General features: G+C 36.9%; 1 protein-coding gene across 2 annotated transcripts in view; it reads right to left on the bottom strand.

Moving 5' to 3' along the window:
* LOC133520818 (uncharacterized) overlaps positions 1-17,430 on the bottom strand; it is a 117,583-nt gene extending 100,153 nt beyond the window's left edge. Inside the window, exons 1-7 of one of the 2 annotated variants that reach the window (XM_061855491.1) lie at positions 17,206-17,430; positions 16,058-16,258; positions 11,354-11,416; positions 10,144-10,206; positions 9,522-9,653; positions 8,969-9,156; positions 7,511-8,089 (exon numbers count right to left, since the gene is read on the bottom strand). In XM_061855491.1, coding sequence (XP_061711475.1) covers positions 7,832-8,089; positions 8,969-9,156; positions 9,522-9,653; positions 10,144-10,206; positions 11,354-11,416; positions 16,058-16,258; positions 17,206-17,416 — 1,116 coding nt within the window. In that variant the 5' untranslated portion in view covers positions 17,417-17,430 and the 3' untranslated portion in view covers positions 7,511-7,831. Of the gene's footprint in view, positions 1-7,510; positions 8,090-8,968; positions 9,157-9,521; positions 9,654-10,143; positions 10,207-11,353; positions 11,417-16,057; positions 16,259-17,205 lie in introns of those variants that run through there. The other variant, XM_061855492.1, reaches the window with a different exon arrangement.
* Positions 17,431-19,603: the final 2,173 nt, after the last annotated feature.

Genomic DNA, 19,603 nt, shown 5'->3' with positions numbered 1-19,603 from the left:
TCATTGCAAGTTTGAGAAAAGCACTATACATAACTCGGCGGGAAATATGGGGTTACCCGCCTCAGACCTATCCGTCTATATGTGTTCGGCCGGCAACCCCTTTCGTCCCGGCCTCTGTAGTAATGTAAATACCTAAGGGTTCACCCAGACAGGCTCCATCTTAATTGTGAAAACCGAATCAACGTCCAGTTTTAAACCCACTCATGTTTTAGTTTAGCGAAGGATTCATAGAACTTGAAGACCGGTCTGGCCTAGTGGGTAGTGACCCTGCCTATGAAGCCGATGATCCCGGGTTCAAATCCTGGTAAAGGCATTTATTCGTGTGATGAGCATGGATATTTGTTCCTGAGGCATGGGTGTTTTCTATGTATTTAAGTTTTAATAGATAATTATATATTATATATATCGTTGACTTAGACAACCCTCAACACAAGCCTTATTGAGCTTACTGTGGGACTTAGTCAATTTGTGTAATAATGTCCTATAATATTTATTTAACTCACCAAGTGAGAATCTATAGTACCAATATCCAGGTGAGTAAGTAACATTCTAAGGCGAGAATTTCAAACCTGCAGTAAACGCGTGGCAGCAATGACCATAAAGTATTTCACGGTATCGCCCAGCGCGGCCAGATTGAACCGGTCTAAACCGGCTTAAACCACTTTCGGGCGGATACCGGTTTTAAATCGACCGGGAAACGCTTGCGGGTTTCATGTAGTATTGGATTTATATAAGCTCGGTGAGGTGTGAAGACTTTGTAAGGATTGAAGGTATTTTATGTATTAAATTTAAAAGGAAAGGAATGGGTTTTAAACTATGAACATTTATAGTCAAGTGAACCTTATGTTAAGTGCGTTGTTTCCTGCCTATGAAGCCGATGGTTCTAGGTTCAAATGCCCTTAGGCCCAAATGCCATTTATTTGTGTGATGAGCAAGGATATTTGTTCCTGAGTCATGAGTGTTTTCTATATGTATTTACCCACAACACAAGCCTTCTTGAGCTTACTTTGGGGCTTAGTCAACTTGTGTAATAATGTCCTATAATATTCATTATTTATTTATTATTCGTTATATAGATAACTTAGCAAAAAATAGTTTTTGTATCCAAGAGGAAATATTGTGAAATTCTTTTTGAAGGAAATATTGTGTGATTCTTTTTCATTCGGTCAATTCGCATTCTAACAACTATTCCAATGATCAACTTAAGACACTAGCAGCAACACACATATGGTTAGCTACTAAATAACCAATACACTAATCTTCAAAAGACACACGTGGCTTCCTAACTGCAATGCACACATTTTCACATGCTAGCTACTTAATAAATTTTTATAGACAAACTTGACTTATTAAGATTTAATTACATTGTTGATACTACTTATCTATTTGATTTAAAATTGCAGCGATTTCACTTTTACAATCATCAATTGTAAGAAACAAAATTGTTGTTCGTTCCTTCTTCTGAGATTTCGTAAATGTAAAGTCAATATTTTGTTGTATGTAACTGATTTTATTAAATATGGCTAGATTCAAAGTATTCACTCCTAACAATACGTCTGCACTCATCAAGCGCTGTCACTAGAATGCCCGCTTAGCAACCAACATGGCGCCTAGAACCGTCATGGCCGGAAACGAGTCGGATTGGCGTTTAAATACTCGTCTGTGATTGGCTGGTTAGAACTGGACTGTCAGTTGCTAGACTTAATAATTGTGACCAAAAGATGTGATCAAAAGATTGTAAATATGAAATTATTATTTAAAAATCATTACAGTACTGAAAGAATTCATCGGCTCAAAAAACTATGATCATTTATGGTCAACTGATTTCTCTAAAGGAACTTAGCTAGACTATTAGCCAACTATAACGGACAACAATTTATTTTGATCCAGAGTACCCTTTGATAACGAGTACAACTATAGACCTAACAAGGTAATCGGGATACTAAAATGTATCATTACTACCTACATATATCCATGCGCAAAAAGAAAATATATTTAGATATTATGTTAAAAAATGTACAAAAATCTTTAGAAAAACACCCCAAAAATACATTTATCAACCACGTTTAACATTAATACAAATGTCAGATAACCTTTAAACTAACGAATATTAATTCAACAAAATCAAAACACAATAGAATCCTTTCGGGCGTTTAAAAAAACATTTGAAGCGCGAATCATTCATCATGCGCCCACTTAACTTTCCAGTGGGTTCACACGGCCATAACTCAGGTTTGCACTATCTAGAGATCGGGCTGTCACAAAACCGGAACGAACCGGAAAAAATCGGTGCCGAGTCGCCATTTTTGCGGATAGTTCTGAACTCCTGTATGATAATTCTTTAGTTGTACAGTCAGCATCAAAAGTAGCGGATCAAATAACGCTTCATAAGTATTTACCATTCTATAACAGCTTAACAAAAACTGATTTCTTTAATATAGAACGACTGAGACTGTAAAAGATATATTTTGGAACGTGAATTTTAGAAATTTATCTATATTTGGAAAAGTTATCTGGGATGTCAGATACTTTTGGCGCGTTGTTTCATCCGCTACTATTGATGCTGACTGTACATAATTGCAGTTGAATTTTGTATGTGACATGAAACATTGGACCCACAGAATTCAGACCTCGCATTATGAAGCGTTTACAAAGAGCACGAGGTCACCACACAATTTGCAATTATAGTTCGTTTAAATAGTCTTGACATGTCTATTTATTAAAAAACGCTTTTTAAAAATCAGTGACTATTACTAATGAACGGAAACATGGTCGCCCTAAAAAGGGAGTATCCGAAGAACATTGTCAGCTTTGTAACGTATTTGCACATCTTGTATAGACCGTCACAAAACTGACACCCAAGATTTTTAAGAAAACTGGGGACACTTTTGAAGTGAAAACTTCTTTAGATGCGCTGGGCATTTGACACTGTTACTGTTCCGTAACCGACACCTCTGTATAACTATGTACATATATTCTGTATGTACGTACATACACACACATACATGTTGGCTTTTTTGAGATGGAAATTAACTTTTCACTTCTGTCGGCACTCCCGGAGTGTCAATGTTTTTTGTCTTCTTTTTAAACGATCCTTATTCCTGAGTCAAAATAACCCAAAAGTTGTTAGTTTTTTGAAAAAAAAAAGTAAATAGTACACTTTTTTCTGAAAACCCCCTGAAACAAGACTTCCTTTCAGAGTGAGACAGTGTCCCATGAGTACTAACAACCCTTCCGCTACCTCGTTACTTCCAATTTTCCCGCCTCTCACTTGACAGCTCGAGCATTATTATAATGAGGTCGTTGCAAAACGGTTTCTGACGTGACACACGATGTTTATAGAAAAGTGTTTAGGCGTACTTGTTATCCATGCTAATATTATAAACGGGAATGTAACTGTGTCTGTCTATCTGTATAAATAATAAATAAATCAATATTATAGGAAAATCTTACACAAATTGATTAAGCCCCTCAGTATTAGTATATCGATAACGATATCGCTGATTGAGTAGCCACAATACAAGCCTTATTGAGCTAGGCTTATATTGCGGCTACTCAATCAGCGATATTATATTATATTCAAATACTGGTAACATATTTTACTTACAATAACAGTATATATAAAGGATTTATTATACAATGGTGTTGCTATAACTAGCTTAAATCTAAAATAGGCCCTCGAGGCATTGTACTAAGTACCTATATCGCAATACTGATACGCTGTGCGAGGAAGCCGCCAGCTCTTCGGTCACCAGTAACGTCAACCAGACGCTTCGCAATTTCTGCAAAAAACTTGTGCGCGCAAATACTTAAATACATAGAAAACACCCATGACTCAGGAGCTAATATCTGTGCTCAGTACACAAATACCGGGCCACTACCATCAAGGCCAAACCGGTCGTCGCTGGTGAGAGTCAGAATGGCGGGTGTACCTAAATAAAATTAAATGAAATCCATACCATATTTTTGTACCTAATTTGTACTATGTAGTACCTCCTTTAAAAAAAATTGTACCTCACGGTACTTAAAGTTATCACCAAAAAACAGGTCACCCGCCATCCTGACAGTCAGAATGGCGGGTGTACTTTATTACGCTATGTTCACGTGGTTATTGATAAATTCTATAAAAGCCAAATTTTTGTACCTTTTTTGTACCTTCATATTCAATTATAATACGAGTCATTTTATTTTAGGTTTCCAAGTTTTACTCATTTTATATTTTGCTTGCTATTACAATTTTGCAGGCGTTATAATTTTTCAAATTATCGATTTCATTTTTAAGAAAAAACGCTAAGGTACAGTTATTTTTATTACGCCAGGATTTAGTACCTTTAATGTTTAATCTGTTAAGTTCAAATAACTCAGTAAATCATGTCTTTTATTCACGTAACAAGTATTTATTATGATACCCATCAATAAGTAAGTTATCTAAATTTGTAGTAACTTCCTGTATGTTAAATTACGTCATTTTTGCGTCAACGGCTTGAAAAGTACGGGCCCTGCTCATAAGGTGCATATCGTGGTATACGCCGTCCAACCATCTGAGCTTGGGCCTGCCTTTGCCTCTGCGGCTCTCCGGTTGGCCATCAAGATGGCGTTTGAGTACTCTGCTGCAAATGTCAAAAAGCGGGGCAGCAACATACATTTTTGACATTTGCGACAGTAACGCAGTCGGCAGTTATTTCGCGCTCCCATACTGCTACAGTAATGCAACCGAACGAAACTTACGAACACTTTCCAAAAAGTTGAAAAAAATCACAGGTTTAAAATTGGAAATGAAAGATTTCGATTCCTATTCAATAAGATAAGTATTTACCGAATAATTTCCATGTGGAAATTTTTCAATTTTAGAAATTGTCCGACGACACATCAGTCACTCGTAAGGTATTTTAATTTTACGATTAGATTAGCTTAATACGATCACGTTTGATACCAGTTTCCCGCGTAAAAAGCCATTTAATTACTATGGTCCGTACAACTTGTACCTACCATACAATTTTTTTTTCACAATTAATAAGCTATTTTGCTTAAGAAGCTTTTATTGCATTTGCTTCTTCTGAATTTCCTTAAGCGGGTTATATTTTACTAATATTTTCACGTTATTCTACGATGAAAGAATTACTTTAAAACCCCAGGAAGCAGAAGTTTAAGCACCTGCTTAATTCAATACGAAAGTTTGAAAAGAAAACACAATTACCTTCATACGAAATTATATTAATGTAACTTTTTACTACCTTATAAACTTACAAAAGCTCGTAAGTTAGCAACCTTGATTTTTGAAATTCGACCTTTTGGCGTTGTACTAGAGTTGAAAATAGGGGTATCGGTAAAAAAGCTCGAGAGAGTTGCCCACTTAATAACTCCGTCTAAAGTTTCCTGTCGTCGCAGTGAAATTGTCGTGTCGGATATTTTAGACGACGCTAATTTGGAGTGGACACAAGGAGGGCCTCACAAACGGTCGTGTTTTGTTAATAAGTAATAATTGATTTGACAAAGGTAATAATGATGAGACGACCCCATCGCCCGCTGGTTTTACCAGTGGATCAAGTCAATCCAAGGCCACTTGTGGTGAACTATTGAGGACTAGCGATTCCAGGTACCCGTGCTTCGGAGAAGCTCTGTGAACCAACACGTTTCCCTCTACCTCTGGCTTGTCTTAGCAGGATGTTTACTATATTTTTTTATTTTTTATTTATTAAAGTTCTAAACATTAAATTAATCGCAGAGTTTCTTATTTCTTAACTGCTAAGCCAAAGATGGCTTGTTTACAGCCAGAGTTCGGACTAATGCACTAAGAATTTAGTTATGTTATAATATTGTACACATGTTACATTAATATTATTCTAATGTTATCCTTTATAAAATATGTTCATGGTTATTAGATGATAACAAGTATTTTTTTATATCTTTAGTTGATTCAGGATTGGTTAGGTATAAATCTTGTAAATGTTTCGGAAGGCTGTTTAGTGTTTTTGGAAGCAAGTAATAGTTGGTTCTCATACCGTACACATTTTTTACTGTTGGTAATATAAATCGATGTGAGTTAGGTAAACCTCTTAGCCTATTGTTACGATGGTATTCCTTTAGATCGGATCCATCCTTGCAATCTTCTTTAAGCATTGTTAACTTGACTAAGTTTTGTACGGGAAGCACATTACAAAATTGAAAAAGTATTATGTTTAGTAATATGTTTTACTTATATTATTTTTAAGCAGACCGCTATTAAGTACCAATTTAGTCAGTACCGAGGCAATTATTGACTTACAGATTTTTTTAAATTACAAGTAATTACAAGATAAATCAAATTCATTGTTTTATCACTTCTCCATAGACATGCATGACTGTGGCAGACTAATTAGGTAATATCTTGTATCCTCACGCTTTTTAATCAACGGCTAAAAAAGCAGTGACGTAATAGGTAATATTTATACAAAAATAACTACAGTACATTTCCAGCTTCACCACTTAAATGGTTGGCAGTCCTCAACTGCAGTGCGTCCCAGGTAGCAATTTTTCGTCGTCACGACGTCCATTCACGGTCATTTCAGACGTTAATGACGTCGCTACTTTCGTCGTACAGACGTTCGAAATGACGAACATATGTCATAGCCTCACGACGTCTCTAACGACGTCGTATTGGACGTCTAATAGTAACGTAATATGGACGTCTACCAACGTCGTTGGTAGGACGTCCAATAGTAACGTAATATGGACGTCTTCCAACGTCGTTGGTAGGACGTTCAATAGTAACGTAATATGGACGTCTTTTAACGTCGTTAGTAGGACGTCTTTTAGTAACGTAATATAGACGTCTTCCAACGTCGTTGGTAGGACGTTCAATAGTAACGTAATATGGACGTCTTTTAACGTCGTTAGTAGGACGTCTTTTAGTAACGTAATATAGACGTCTTCCAACGTCGTTGGTAGGACGTTCAATAGTAACGTAATATGGACGTCTTTTAACGTCGTTAGTAGGACGTCTTTTAGTAACGTAATTTAGACGTCTTCCAACGTCGTTGGTAGGACGTTCAATAGTAACGTAATATGGACGTCTTTTAACGTCGTTAGTAGGACGTCTTTTAGTAACGTAATATAGACGTCTCCTGTAGGGCAATTACGTAAAATTTCGTATGTACGTTGAGGCGATCCAAATGTATTTTTTCTACACAATGAATGACATTTGGATCGTCCTAACGTACGTACGCAGTATTACGTTATTACCCTGCTGTGATGTATGCAAGATACTACGACGTCTTCAAAAGAAGTCCTATTAACGACAAAATGACGTTCAATTGGCAAATACAATAGACGTCAATGGGACTTCAATTTAAGCCAGTTATCATTCGTTTATTGAAGATTCAATTGATATATTGCACATACGAAATATTTTGCCAATTCATTAACTAAACTCATTATCATTAAGCAACCGTTACTTCCCAATGACGACTATTTGTCAATTGCATGCGACGCGATGCTGAACGGGGGCAAGAAAAATAAAAAACCCCAAATGTACATCAAGGAACTAGTAGTTTAATAATAACATATAAACTACATATTAACATGGTACTTTTTAAGTATTTTAAGAGGCCAGTCAAATCGTCTTAATACCTTTATTTGATCCTAAATTTGTGTAATCCGAGTTTGCTCCATTCCAGAAGTTGTGGAACTTTTTTTGCTATTTTTAAGTTTTTTTCTTGTAGTTCAAAAACGGTACGTCCGACGGAAAATTTGATCTAGTCACGATAACAAATTACATCTGAGGATCCGAAAGATACCCTTATATGAATTCGTAGTCAAAGATTGTAAACACGGCCGCCACTTTGAATTTCTTCTAAAATCCGAATTTGTTTTCACCAGAGTCTGATCCACAACAAGCTTGCTGGTAGTGACATTGTAATTGATGGTGGGTTCCTTCTACATCGAATGGTTTTGCACACGCCCGGAGACGTAGTTCTGCAAATGGCTTCTTGTCTGATCTTTTACCGTAAAAGTTGTACTTGCTTGCCATAGAGTCAGACAATGCAACTTTCATAACTCTAGATACTTTATTATTAACGCCCTGTCCACCAAGGCTCTTGAAGTAGGCTACCTGTAAATATTTCTTATTACAAAAACATTCACAAACTTAACTATACTGCAGATCATAAAATAACGGGTTGGTATTTCTCTGAAATCGTATAAAAACCAATTTGTCTGTGTACAATTCGTTGAGTGTCAATTTTTTGTACTATTTGGTACCTGACATCGAAAAATTTGTACTTAACTTAAAATCTCTAAATATTGAAAATAAAGTGGTCAGCCATTCTGACGTCAGGTTGATAGGACCAAGTCCAGTTCCCCCTAGTTGTAGGGGTTATATCGATAGAATCCAACTTTTGACAAAGATTTAGTACCTAATTTGTACCTTTCATAATTATTCTTCTTATTGGGCATTTTCCACAATTAATAAAAATAAATTTAAAGAATAATACTTTCAAAGTGTTAGGGTTAGCGTTCTTCATGACTATTCCAAATTTCAAATCGATAGCTTAAGTAGTTCTCGAGATATTTATCAATGTAACAGACGGACGGACGGACGGACAGACAGAGTGGCACCATAAGGGTTCCTTTAGTACTTTTATGGTAAGGAACCCTAAAAAGGTACTAAAACTTGGAGTAACATTCGTTATAAATATATGGTCCTGTCATCCTGACACTCGCTAAGAAACACATAGGTATTAAATTAAAAAACGTACTAGTTTGTACTTCATAAATAGTAGATTCGGCAGTTATGACTCCTGCTTCCTAAAAACACGGGACTAGCCGGGTCCACACAGCGACCATAAGCACGAGGCAATATCCTCGCGCGTATGCTCGCTCTGTGTGGACCCGGCTACTTACGACGTTACGAGGCTATGCCGGTTATTATACCTATCCGGTACGCTTGTAGTTTCGATGATACTATCGCATTGACAAACTTAAAACTTACCACGTTAGCATGGTTTTCTTGTGACGTTAATAATTTTTCCACAATTTCCAACTCCTCCGAAGTTTTGATGGGAAATTTGAACTCTGGTTTTAAATCCAATCTTGTATGTTTTTCTCGCAAAATCGAGATGATTATATCATTCTGGGCTTTTATGTGGGTCAGTAGTGACACCACTGTATCTTGCAAACCTGAAAGACAGTTATGTTAATGTAATAATGTATTAGTGATGGGTCGCAGGTAAGATACCGAATGTATGTATGTATGTATGTATGTATGTATAAATAATATAGCGGCAAAGTATTAACGTTCTACCAGCCGTGAACAACAAGCGTGTCTTAACCTTTTTGACGCCAATGATGGATATACATCATTATACGCGTCGCAGCGACGCGTCGCAGCGACGCGTCGCTGAGCTCGACTTCATGTCGCTGGCTTCGTGTAGCCGCGTTCGAATGCTATTTCATAGAAATACATAGAAACCAGTCAGTGACGCGGCGACATGAAGTCGAGATCAGCGACGCGTAGTTGTGTTTCAACTTGTACCTTTACCTACCTTTTAATCCTTGACCGCACGATGGCGTTGCTGGCACGTCGCTGCCGAGATTCGGTGGTTGTTCTTTTCGCGACCAAGGACTACGTATGCGTGAAACCGGAGTTAGCCGCCCTTCGCCGTCTTCTGTTAAATCTGACAAGTCAAAAATATTAACAATACAAAACTTTTCCGGTACCTACCTATCAATAAATAAAGATGAATATACGTCATTTCTAAAAATCGTCCTAGTAGCTGGTTTGATAGTGCACAAAAACCCTGCACTTTGTGACTATGCGCTGAAACTTGGTACAGTCGATTCTTAGCTGGTAGATCCAGACCGGGAGGGACATGCTTCTGCAGCAACAGGCAAGTCCATCCATGTAGGTTCCCAGTTGTTATTGACCTTCGTGCAACCCCAAGTAGACAGACAGGGCAGACTTTTGAACCAGCTAAGAATCAACGATGCCAAGTTTCAGCGCATAGTCACAAAGTGCAAGGTTCCCATACAACGGCGTGCAATATCAAACCAGCTATAGCTGTTTACTCTGTAGAAATGAACATAGGAATGAACACCACACACATATTACACATACATGAACATGAAAATCAAACCACCGCAGATGGTTAAACATTGATATCTTACCTTGCAGGACACTGTTTGTCAAGACAGGAAGCCCGTCAACTACATTCAGCAATGAGAGGGTTTCTGTTGGCAAAAAACATTAACATAATATGTATTATATTTATTTTCTATGAGTATTAATAATACAATGCACGCTTAGACCGACTTACCCAGTCCAAAATAAAAAAAACCGGTCAAGTGAGAGTTCGTTTATCTCGCGCACCGAGGGTTCCGTACAAACTTTCAATTATCTCATGTAAAAATACAAAAGACTTAATGACCAGAAGTATACTAAGTATAATTGTGTACAGCGTCATCTATCGGCAAATTCGCTAACTAATTTGCGGGACCTGTGTACATATGTTGTTTTTTTTCTTTATCATTCGAACCGATTTCAAATTTTTTTGTTTTATTTGAAAAAAAGGTGTTTTTTGTGTAATCTCATACGAATTTCAAGTATAATTAACACCAGCAAAGGAGGTTAAATTGCAAATTAAATTTCGAAAGGTTTTTTGATAGTGACAAAAAAGTTTTCAAGATATAGGCATGATTATATTTTTTCTGCCCTCTGGGCGGAAAGCGTCAACTTTGCTCCCGCTGCGCTAAACGAAGTTGCCGCTTTCCGCCTCCGTGAGCAGAAAAATAGTATGCGCACCACGGGAGGAAACGTAGGACATTCCATCCCGCGTGTTTGCCACCCTCGCCTTCGGCTCAGGTGACAATTTGTTTTACATTTCCCTTCATTAATGATTATTTTTCACTATGAAAAAATTAATCAAATTTTTTTTTGAAATGTACATTTAAGATCTTTGAAACGATACCCCACTAGTCCTAGTAATTTGAAATTTTGTCCTCTCTTCATATGGGGCATTTTTCATATTGAATAAAAATAAAATAGAAAAATAACACTTTCAATGTGTTTGGGTTAGCATTATTGATGACTATAATATTCCAAATCGATAGCGATGTGACAAACAGACAGACGGACGGACGGACGGACAGAGTTGCACCATAAGGGTTCCTTTTGTACCTTTTTGGTACGACACCCTAAAAAATAAATCACCTGTGGTTATGTCGCCGCGAAATAAACTACCCGTCCCTTTGTAATTAATACAGTTAGAATAAGATGGGTAGTCTATCTAGCGGCGACATACTCTCGCGCCAATCATGTGCTAGGCTTACTGGTAAGAATAATATTCTATTAGGTATGTATTAATTATGATTTACTTACTTTCTGGTGTTGAAGGAGCTTCCCGGGAATCTCGGGTAATGTTTGGCTGAGCCTGACGGGTATCTGTACAAACCATAACATATTATTTTTGAGAGTTCTTTGTAATATCATACTTCTATATAAAAAAAAAAACTACACAAAATATATCTATTTACTCTTGATATTAAAGGGTTCATACCAGAAAAGGAAAAACCTTCCATCTGTCTCTCCATGCCAAAACAGTGTTCTAACAAAAAGATAAATTTGACTAGAAGAAACACTTAAGAGGAATTCCTAGTTGCGATTTTTCCATACAAACGCTCTCGACTGATTCCTCCCTGGATTTTCAACCTAGAGCAGTGATTTTTTCAAATAAGATCAATATCATCAATATCTGTGCCGCTATGTTTTGCTTTTTTGGATTATTTTATTTTTAAGAAAGATACAGCGCCTCGAAAATCGCAAAAACGGCTCAATTGAATTGGCTGTAAAAAAAGGCACAGTATACAAATATGACAAAAAATATCTAAAAAATCAAAACATAGCGGCATAGATTATTTCTTCCTCTTGCAGTTTCCAAAATTTCATAAAGATTGATTGCGTTTTGGAGGAGGAAACAGTCGAGAGCGAAACCTCGATTTTTGAGTTTTTTGCGTGTGAATTTTAGTCCGAGCTGCAGTTGTCCTTATCGCACGAATTAGAGGCGGAGACAGTTTCTAAATATACGTACACAGAAGGAATAGTGATGGGCATAACATGTTAATGGTTAAAATGAGAAAAAATACACCAAAAACCAACAGTCGATCGCCGTAATATAACCAAAATACCACGTAGTTCTAAGAAAAGGGTGCCATGTGTTTTCACACTCATTAATGTAACAACTATTATGTTATGTACCATGGTTTCGTAATAAAGATTTATATTCTATTCTATTCTATTCTAAAATGTACCCGTAACGGCCTGTCACTTCAAACCGTTTTATTTTATTTTTTTACATTGCAGGTCATGTAGTGCTTATGTTTAGTTATGTTTACTATTAAAGGCCTGTAAACAAAGCTAAGTAGGATAATAGGTACAACCTGCTTATTTTGATTAAAACATCATAAATACTCATTAACAATTTGATTGTCTTGCATTGCTCACACTTGTGCGTCACAAGTAAACCACTAGATAGCAAACTTACATTACGGCTAGCCGATATCAAAATAAAGGCCATTTTGAAATGCGGCGGTTCAACGATTAAGGTATGTTGGGGTAATACCGGATGTGGGTGAAGAACGTAGCAAATTCATTTCTCCCTAATTTGGCGTTCTTTTTTAATGTTGGCAACAGTGTGTAAGATGCCATTTCATTGCCTCGACTGCCAGTGTCCCAGCGCCACTCAGGGATATCAGGCTCGTGCTATGCGCAATCACATAGAGCAAGGTAAATTTCGTGTATCCGATCTTCGCCCTTTTTTTATACTACGTCGGTGGCAAACAAGCATGATGGTAAGCAGTATCCGTAGCCTATGTACGCCTGCAACTCCAGAGAAGTTACATGCGCGTTGCCGACCCTAACCCCCCGCCCCTCGTTGAGCTCTGGCAACCTTACTCACCGGCAGGAACACAACACTATGAGTAGGGTCTAGTGTTATTTGGCTGCGGTTTTCTGTAAGGTGGAGGTACTTTCCCAGTTGGGCTCTGCTCTAGATCTGGAATGACATCCGCTGTGCTGTGCCCTACCACACAAGGCGAGATGACATTCACAGTGCCCATACCTCTCTTTTTGACGTAGTTTAAGGACATACCCGGGTCCAGGCCCTGTAATTTATTTTGTGTATTGTGATGAAAATGTGTTTGTTTTTGTAATTGTGTTAATGTATAATTACGTTTTAGATGTTTATTTATAAAACAATCCAATCAAAAACAGACCTAGGATTGCTGTAGACCAATATCCAATTTTGACCCTTCCAGGTAAAGATCGGAAAGAAACAATACGATCTTTACCCATTTAAAAAACAGCAGTGTAGGTCAAATTTTAAATTTTCTTCAATTTACCTACTTAATTATCACATTTATTGTTTTCTTGATCACACTTTCGTACCCTTATTATTATCCAGTACCAACGCGACGGTAAATCAAAAGGAAAAGATTTAGGTAGTCTATTTTGTATGTATGTGTATGTACACCTACTTACTGACAATGACATTTTTTTAATTTCCGCTGCCTAAAGGTTGCCTGGAGATTGCGTTTTAGCGATTAGACCGCATGTTGTTTACCTGTGCTTATGTTTCTGTTTTCTTTTGTATTGTTTTCTTTATTCCATTTTTTATTCCATTCTTTTTAAAACCTTTCTACATAACATTAGGTCTACTTGGGTGGCTTACAAGTTAGTATTTTGTTTAATATCTTGTAAACAGAAAAACTATGAAAGTTACAAGAAATCAAACAAAAAACTAACATGTATACCGCCGAAGTAGACCTAATATTATGTAGTACGAAAGTACCTACACATACGGATGCATATGTAGATGTGAACGCACACATATATAGTTAGTTTCGGATACAAAATAGAGATAGCACTTCGAAATTAGTTTCCTTAAAATGCTTCAAGAGGGCTCTCTTTTCCTATATATTTTATTCTATTACTTTACTCTTTGCATACGATCCTTACATTTTATCCAAAAAAAGATTGTATATCAACTATATATATAATTGCAATATTTTACCGTCAAAATCGCAATTGTAAGCACATTGTTTACTTATCAAATTGCCTTATGACATAAGTATCAAAGTTTGAGAGCCACAATTTTACCAAATGTTTGTATCAGGGTTAAGATCGGATACAAAAATACGAAAAATAGAACATTCGCTGACAACTTTTAAATTTGTATTGTTGGCTGCAATTTATATACGTAGGCGAAGGCTAAACTCCGGACCTATTTCTTTGTGATACCTTATTCTCTTTCCATTTAAACCAACTATTATTCACCATCCGATGTTACCCCTTGATGGCAAAACACTCGTTACCCTAAAAAAAGTATGTTTCACCTTTACACGTGTACAAAACTAAAACCTTTGTATATTGAAGATTACCAAAATTTAGGCTGAATCTACGGTTATTATTTAACGATTTGCTCCGTACTTCAAGAATCTGACACGATCTAGAAAAAAAAAATCGCGAGTTCTCTCAATTGGTCCCAAAATTGTCCGGCATTACCCAACATACTTTACCCAGATTGTCATTGCGATACGTTCTTCAATAAGACGGCACAAGTTTAGCCCCATCGTACTACTACTACTATTTAGATTGTAGGTTAACCATACCTACTTACAAAATTTCACAACACACCATGATCACACCCAACTTATTGTCACGGATAGGTACGACGACCGAAGCAAGGACCTCATTCTTTTTTGTAGTCTTTATCTGAATTAATTACTAGATACAGTATAATATAATAAATAAATAATCAATATAAATAAATATTATAGGACATTATTACTCAAATTGACAAGTACCAAAGTAAGCTCAATAAGGCTTGTGTTGAGGGTACTTAGACAACGATATATATAATATATAAATATTTATAAATACTTAAATACACAGAAAACACCCATGACTCGGGAACAAATATCCATGCTCATCAAGTCATCACACAAATATATGCCCTTACCAGGATTTGAACCCGGGACCATCAGCTTCGTAGGCAGGGTCACTACCCACTAGGCCAAACTGGTCGTTAAAATAATAATTAAAAACAATATTATGTGATAACATCAAAAACAACTTGTGTCGGGCAGCGCAGGATGAATTCCGGCCGGCTCGCCGGCAATGTCAACGGAACGGCGCGCAATGAGCGGGCGCTCGCGTCTCGCATCTGTGTGCGCGCACTCACACTTAGATAGCTCCCGCTCCCGCCCACCGCAGCGCGACAGAAACATAGCTTCAAAAATTCGAGATTTGAAAAGTTGCTCAGCTAGGAATTGCTCTTAATGGATATAACAGAGTAAGCAGTAAGCAGCTAGCTATATATATTGACCAAAATAAGTTTTTGTCAAAAATTTCATTTTTAGGGTTCCGTAGCCAAATGGCAAAAAACGGAACCCTTATAGATTCGTCATGTCCGTCTGTGTGTCCGATTATGTCACAGCCACTTTTTTCCGAAACTATAAGAGCTATACTGTTCAAACTTGATAAGTAGATGTATTCTATGAACCGCATTAAGATGTTTACACAAAAATAGAAAAAAAAACAATAAATTTTGGGGGTTCCCCATACTTAGAACTGTGATAACAGATACATTGAAAATAATATTTAATTTGTATGAAAAAGAGAAAATCTGAAGATTTCATAATTTTTTAAAGTTGCTGAACAAATGTTGATCAGTTTGAGGAGTTACAATAATATGGTTTAATTATTTTCTAATGTTATAGGAAGCACCTGATATATCTTATATTATATTTGCATGAGAACCATGGGACAAAAATACATTAAATAAACTGGCTGAAAGTTGTTTGATTATGAGAAAGCAGCAACATAAAATGGCAGTTATGAAGTAAATTCTGACACTTTGCACACCTATGAAGTTGCTAAACTGAATATTGACAATAAACCTTAGAAAAAAATGCTACTCTTACTATTCTGACACATGCAACAAGTATCTACAGCATCATAATTGTTCAATGTGGCGGGACTTAATTCATAAATAATAATGGCCTGTTGGCTATAACCTCAACTTACCTCTATAGTAAGCAGCAGTAGCTGTTTTGTTCAAGATTTTTTTCTTAATTGGTGGTGGCGTTTGACCGTCATCTTCATCGCTTGTGGAAATATATCTGTTATTTCTTTTCCGCTTAAAATTTGGTTCTTCTTCTGCTTCAGTCTGTAAGTCTGATGTCTCCTCGACCAGTTTCAGTTTTCTTTTGGCTTTATCTATATCGTCTTTACATGCAAATAAAATAAAAAATACACACAACATGCAAAAATAATAAATGAACACAACATAATGCATCCCTCAGTCAATTAAAACAAGGTTATTGGTAAATATGTAGGATGGAGTAGGAACAGGGTAGTAAGTGGTTAGTAGTACAGTCAATTATCCATTTACCTGGACACTACAGAAGTTATGTTAATACAGACACAATGCAAGGTAAAATTATCCCAAAAATGCTGCTACTTGTCTCAGCAATAGGTTTATGAAAATGACCATAAGCTGTCCATCCATATTAATATTATAAGTGTGAAAGCAACTCTATCTTTCTGTATCTTTGTCTGTGTATCGCTAAACTAATCGAAAATATTTTTTTTACCCGGTAATAAGTTTTACCCGGAACTTCACTAAATTATTGCTATACTGTTTGTAATTAAGATTACTGCTGAATATGTAAACTTACAAGATACTATAACAAATCCGAATAAATCCATAACACTGCTGTGACAATGACATTACCTACAGTAACGTAACATATTTTACTCAATATACCAACAAGAATACTACCTATATGTAGGTGTGTTGGTTTTTGTCCGGCACTAGTTTTCGTCCACTTGACGAAATTTGAATATAAACGTACTTTGCTGCACAAATTTGTACGTACCTATTGCAATCATTAATGTCAAAACAATATATCAATCTATTTACATAAAATTATATGTCGCAAATAGAAAATTAAAAATCAATTACATTAATTGATAATCTGTACGGAAATTAACGCAATGACTCTACATATTTTATCTTCGAAAAACTGAACTATCACAGAAAACGGAAACTTCCACCAACATTAGTAAGCTCTCGGTAAATCAAGAAATATTGCATCCTGATACCATACCTCTAAGTACGTGACTTACCAATAGCAAAATCCACGTGGTTCTTAAAATAAATATATACGTACCAGTCTCACAAAAAACTCTTGGGATGAAGTATCGTTTCCATTTCTCATCCGGTGTTTTGGTATCCGCCAACACCTTTTCAAAAGCTTTAGATCCCTTGACGGGTGGCCAAAATACCTCCCGACGCCTTGGCGTAATCCACTGATTCTTTACAATGGATATTGATCCGCCGTCTTGATCACTGAATTGTATCACTGAGTATGTGTTTATCATGTGATAAAACTAAAATATACCTTTAAGAGTCTCGAATTGCACAGCACCCACGGACGCGATACAACACAACAGACTGGGCAAACGGAAAAGGAGGGAAACGATACATGACACATGACACTTCAATCAAAATGTCAGAATTTCGTTCCGTTCCAACTTCTGATGTTTCTAAAAATAACAATTTTAAGCTTGTTTTGGTGTTATTAATTATAAAATCTATAAAAAAAATACTGTATAACAACTTTAGAGTTACCGAAACAAACGAAAATGTTTTTTTTACTTTATAAATATTTTACAATACAAGATTGACAAATTGGTATCAAGAAACGAAACGCGTTATTTTGTCGGTTATATACGTCTTGATAGTAACCCCAAATAGACGTCAATAGAACGTCAATTTTGTGACTAAAATGGTACGTCCTACTAACAGAGACCCCAAATAGATGTAAATTTCTATAAGAAGTTACTACGCTAATATTAAGAATCACGTTTAGTGAAACAGGGCAATAGCCGCGAAAATCGACGTTCGTCAATTGCGGGCATTTTTCTCTGTCACTCTAATGACGTCTTAGTGAGAGTAAAAGAGAAAGATCCCCTCAATTTGCGAATTTCGTTTTTCGCGGTAGGCCTGCACGTCTTTGACTCGTTGTTCGAAAATTAATAACGTTGTTGTGACGCCGCTGCGGCGGGGAAGCGGCGCTGCAATCGCTGTTTCAACACGGCAGTGTTGCCAAGTCTCTTGTTTTTACAAAAGATTCCCCAATTACCATTATATTACAACCCCAATTAGACGTCAGTGACACGTCAATTTAATGACTTAAGAAGGTACGTCCTGATAGTGACCCCGTACAGACGTCAGTAGAACGGCAATTTTGTGACTAAAAAGGTACGTCCTTATAGTGACCCCAAATAGACGTCAGTGAAGCGTCCATTTTGTGACTAAGCTGGTATGTCCTGATAGTGACCCCAAATAAACGTCAATTTTAAAACAAAGAAAGTACGTCGTATTAGTGACCCCAAATAGACGTCAGTAAAACGTCAAATTTGTGACTAAAAAGGTACGTCCTGATAGTGATCCCAAATAGACGTCTGTGAAGCGTAATTTTTGTGACAAAAAAGTACGTCCTGATAGCGACCCCAAATAGACGTCAGTAAAACGTCAATTTTGTGACTAAAAAGGTACGTCCCGATAGTGACCCCAAATAGACGTCAGTGGAACGTCAATTTTGTGTCAAAGAAAGTACGTCCTGATAGTGACCCCAAATAGACGTACGTCAAACGTCAATTTTGTGATAAAAAAAGTACGTCCTGATAGTGTCCCCAAATAGACGTCAGTAAAACATCAAATCTGTGACTAAAAAGGTACGTCCTGATAGTGACCCCAAATAGACGTCAGTAAAACGTCAAATTTGTGACTAAAAAGGTACGTCCTTGTAGTGACCCCATATAGACGTCAGTGAAACGTCAATTTTGTGACAAAGAAAGTACGTCCTGATAGTGACCCCAAATAGACGTCAGTGAAACGTCAATTTTGTGACAAAGAAAGTACGTCCTGATAGTGTCCCCAAATAGACGTCAGTAAAACGTCAAATTTGTGACTAAAAAGGTACGTCCTGATAGTGACCCCAAATAGACGTCAGTAAAACGTCAAATTTGTGACTAAAAAGGTACGTCCTGATAGTGACCCCATATAGACGTCAGTGAAACGTCAATTTTGTGACAAAGAAAGTACGTCCTGATAGTGACCCCAAATAGACGTCAGTGAAACGTCAATTTTGTGTCCAAAATGGTACGTCCTAATAATGACCTTAAATAGACGTCAGTGAAACGTCTACTCTCGACGAATAGAGTACTGACCTTGTTATGACCTATAAATGACGTCAATTGTGCGTCACTGACGTCAGTTTGCTACCTGGGGTTTGTCCAGAAACTTCCTGCCTCGATCAGCTAAATTGTGGAATGAACTGATGCCCGCGGTCCTTCCGGACCAATAAGACCTTCAAAGCTTCAGCTCGTATGAGTATGAGTATCTTAAAGGTCGGCAACGCACTTGTAACCCGTCTGTCCATGGGCCACGGTTATTACCATCAGGCGATTTGTCTGCTCGATTGTCTCATATCATATATTATAAAAAAAACAGCTGTGCCGTACGCGGTATGTCAGCTTCCAATCCGCATTGGGTTAGCGTGT

Source organism: Cydia pomonella, chromosome 8, assembly GCF_033807575.1.
Source record: "Cydia pomonella isolate Wapato2018A chromosome 8, ilCydPomo1, whole genome shotgun sequence".
NCBI classification, from domain to species: domain Eukaryota; kingdom Metazoa; phylum Arthropoda; class Insecta; order Lepidoptera; family Tortricidae; genus Cydia; species Cydia pomonella.
Note: the sequence above shows the minus strand (reverse complement) of the source record. Positions and strands in the feature narration are given on the sequence as shown.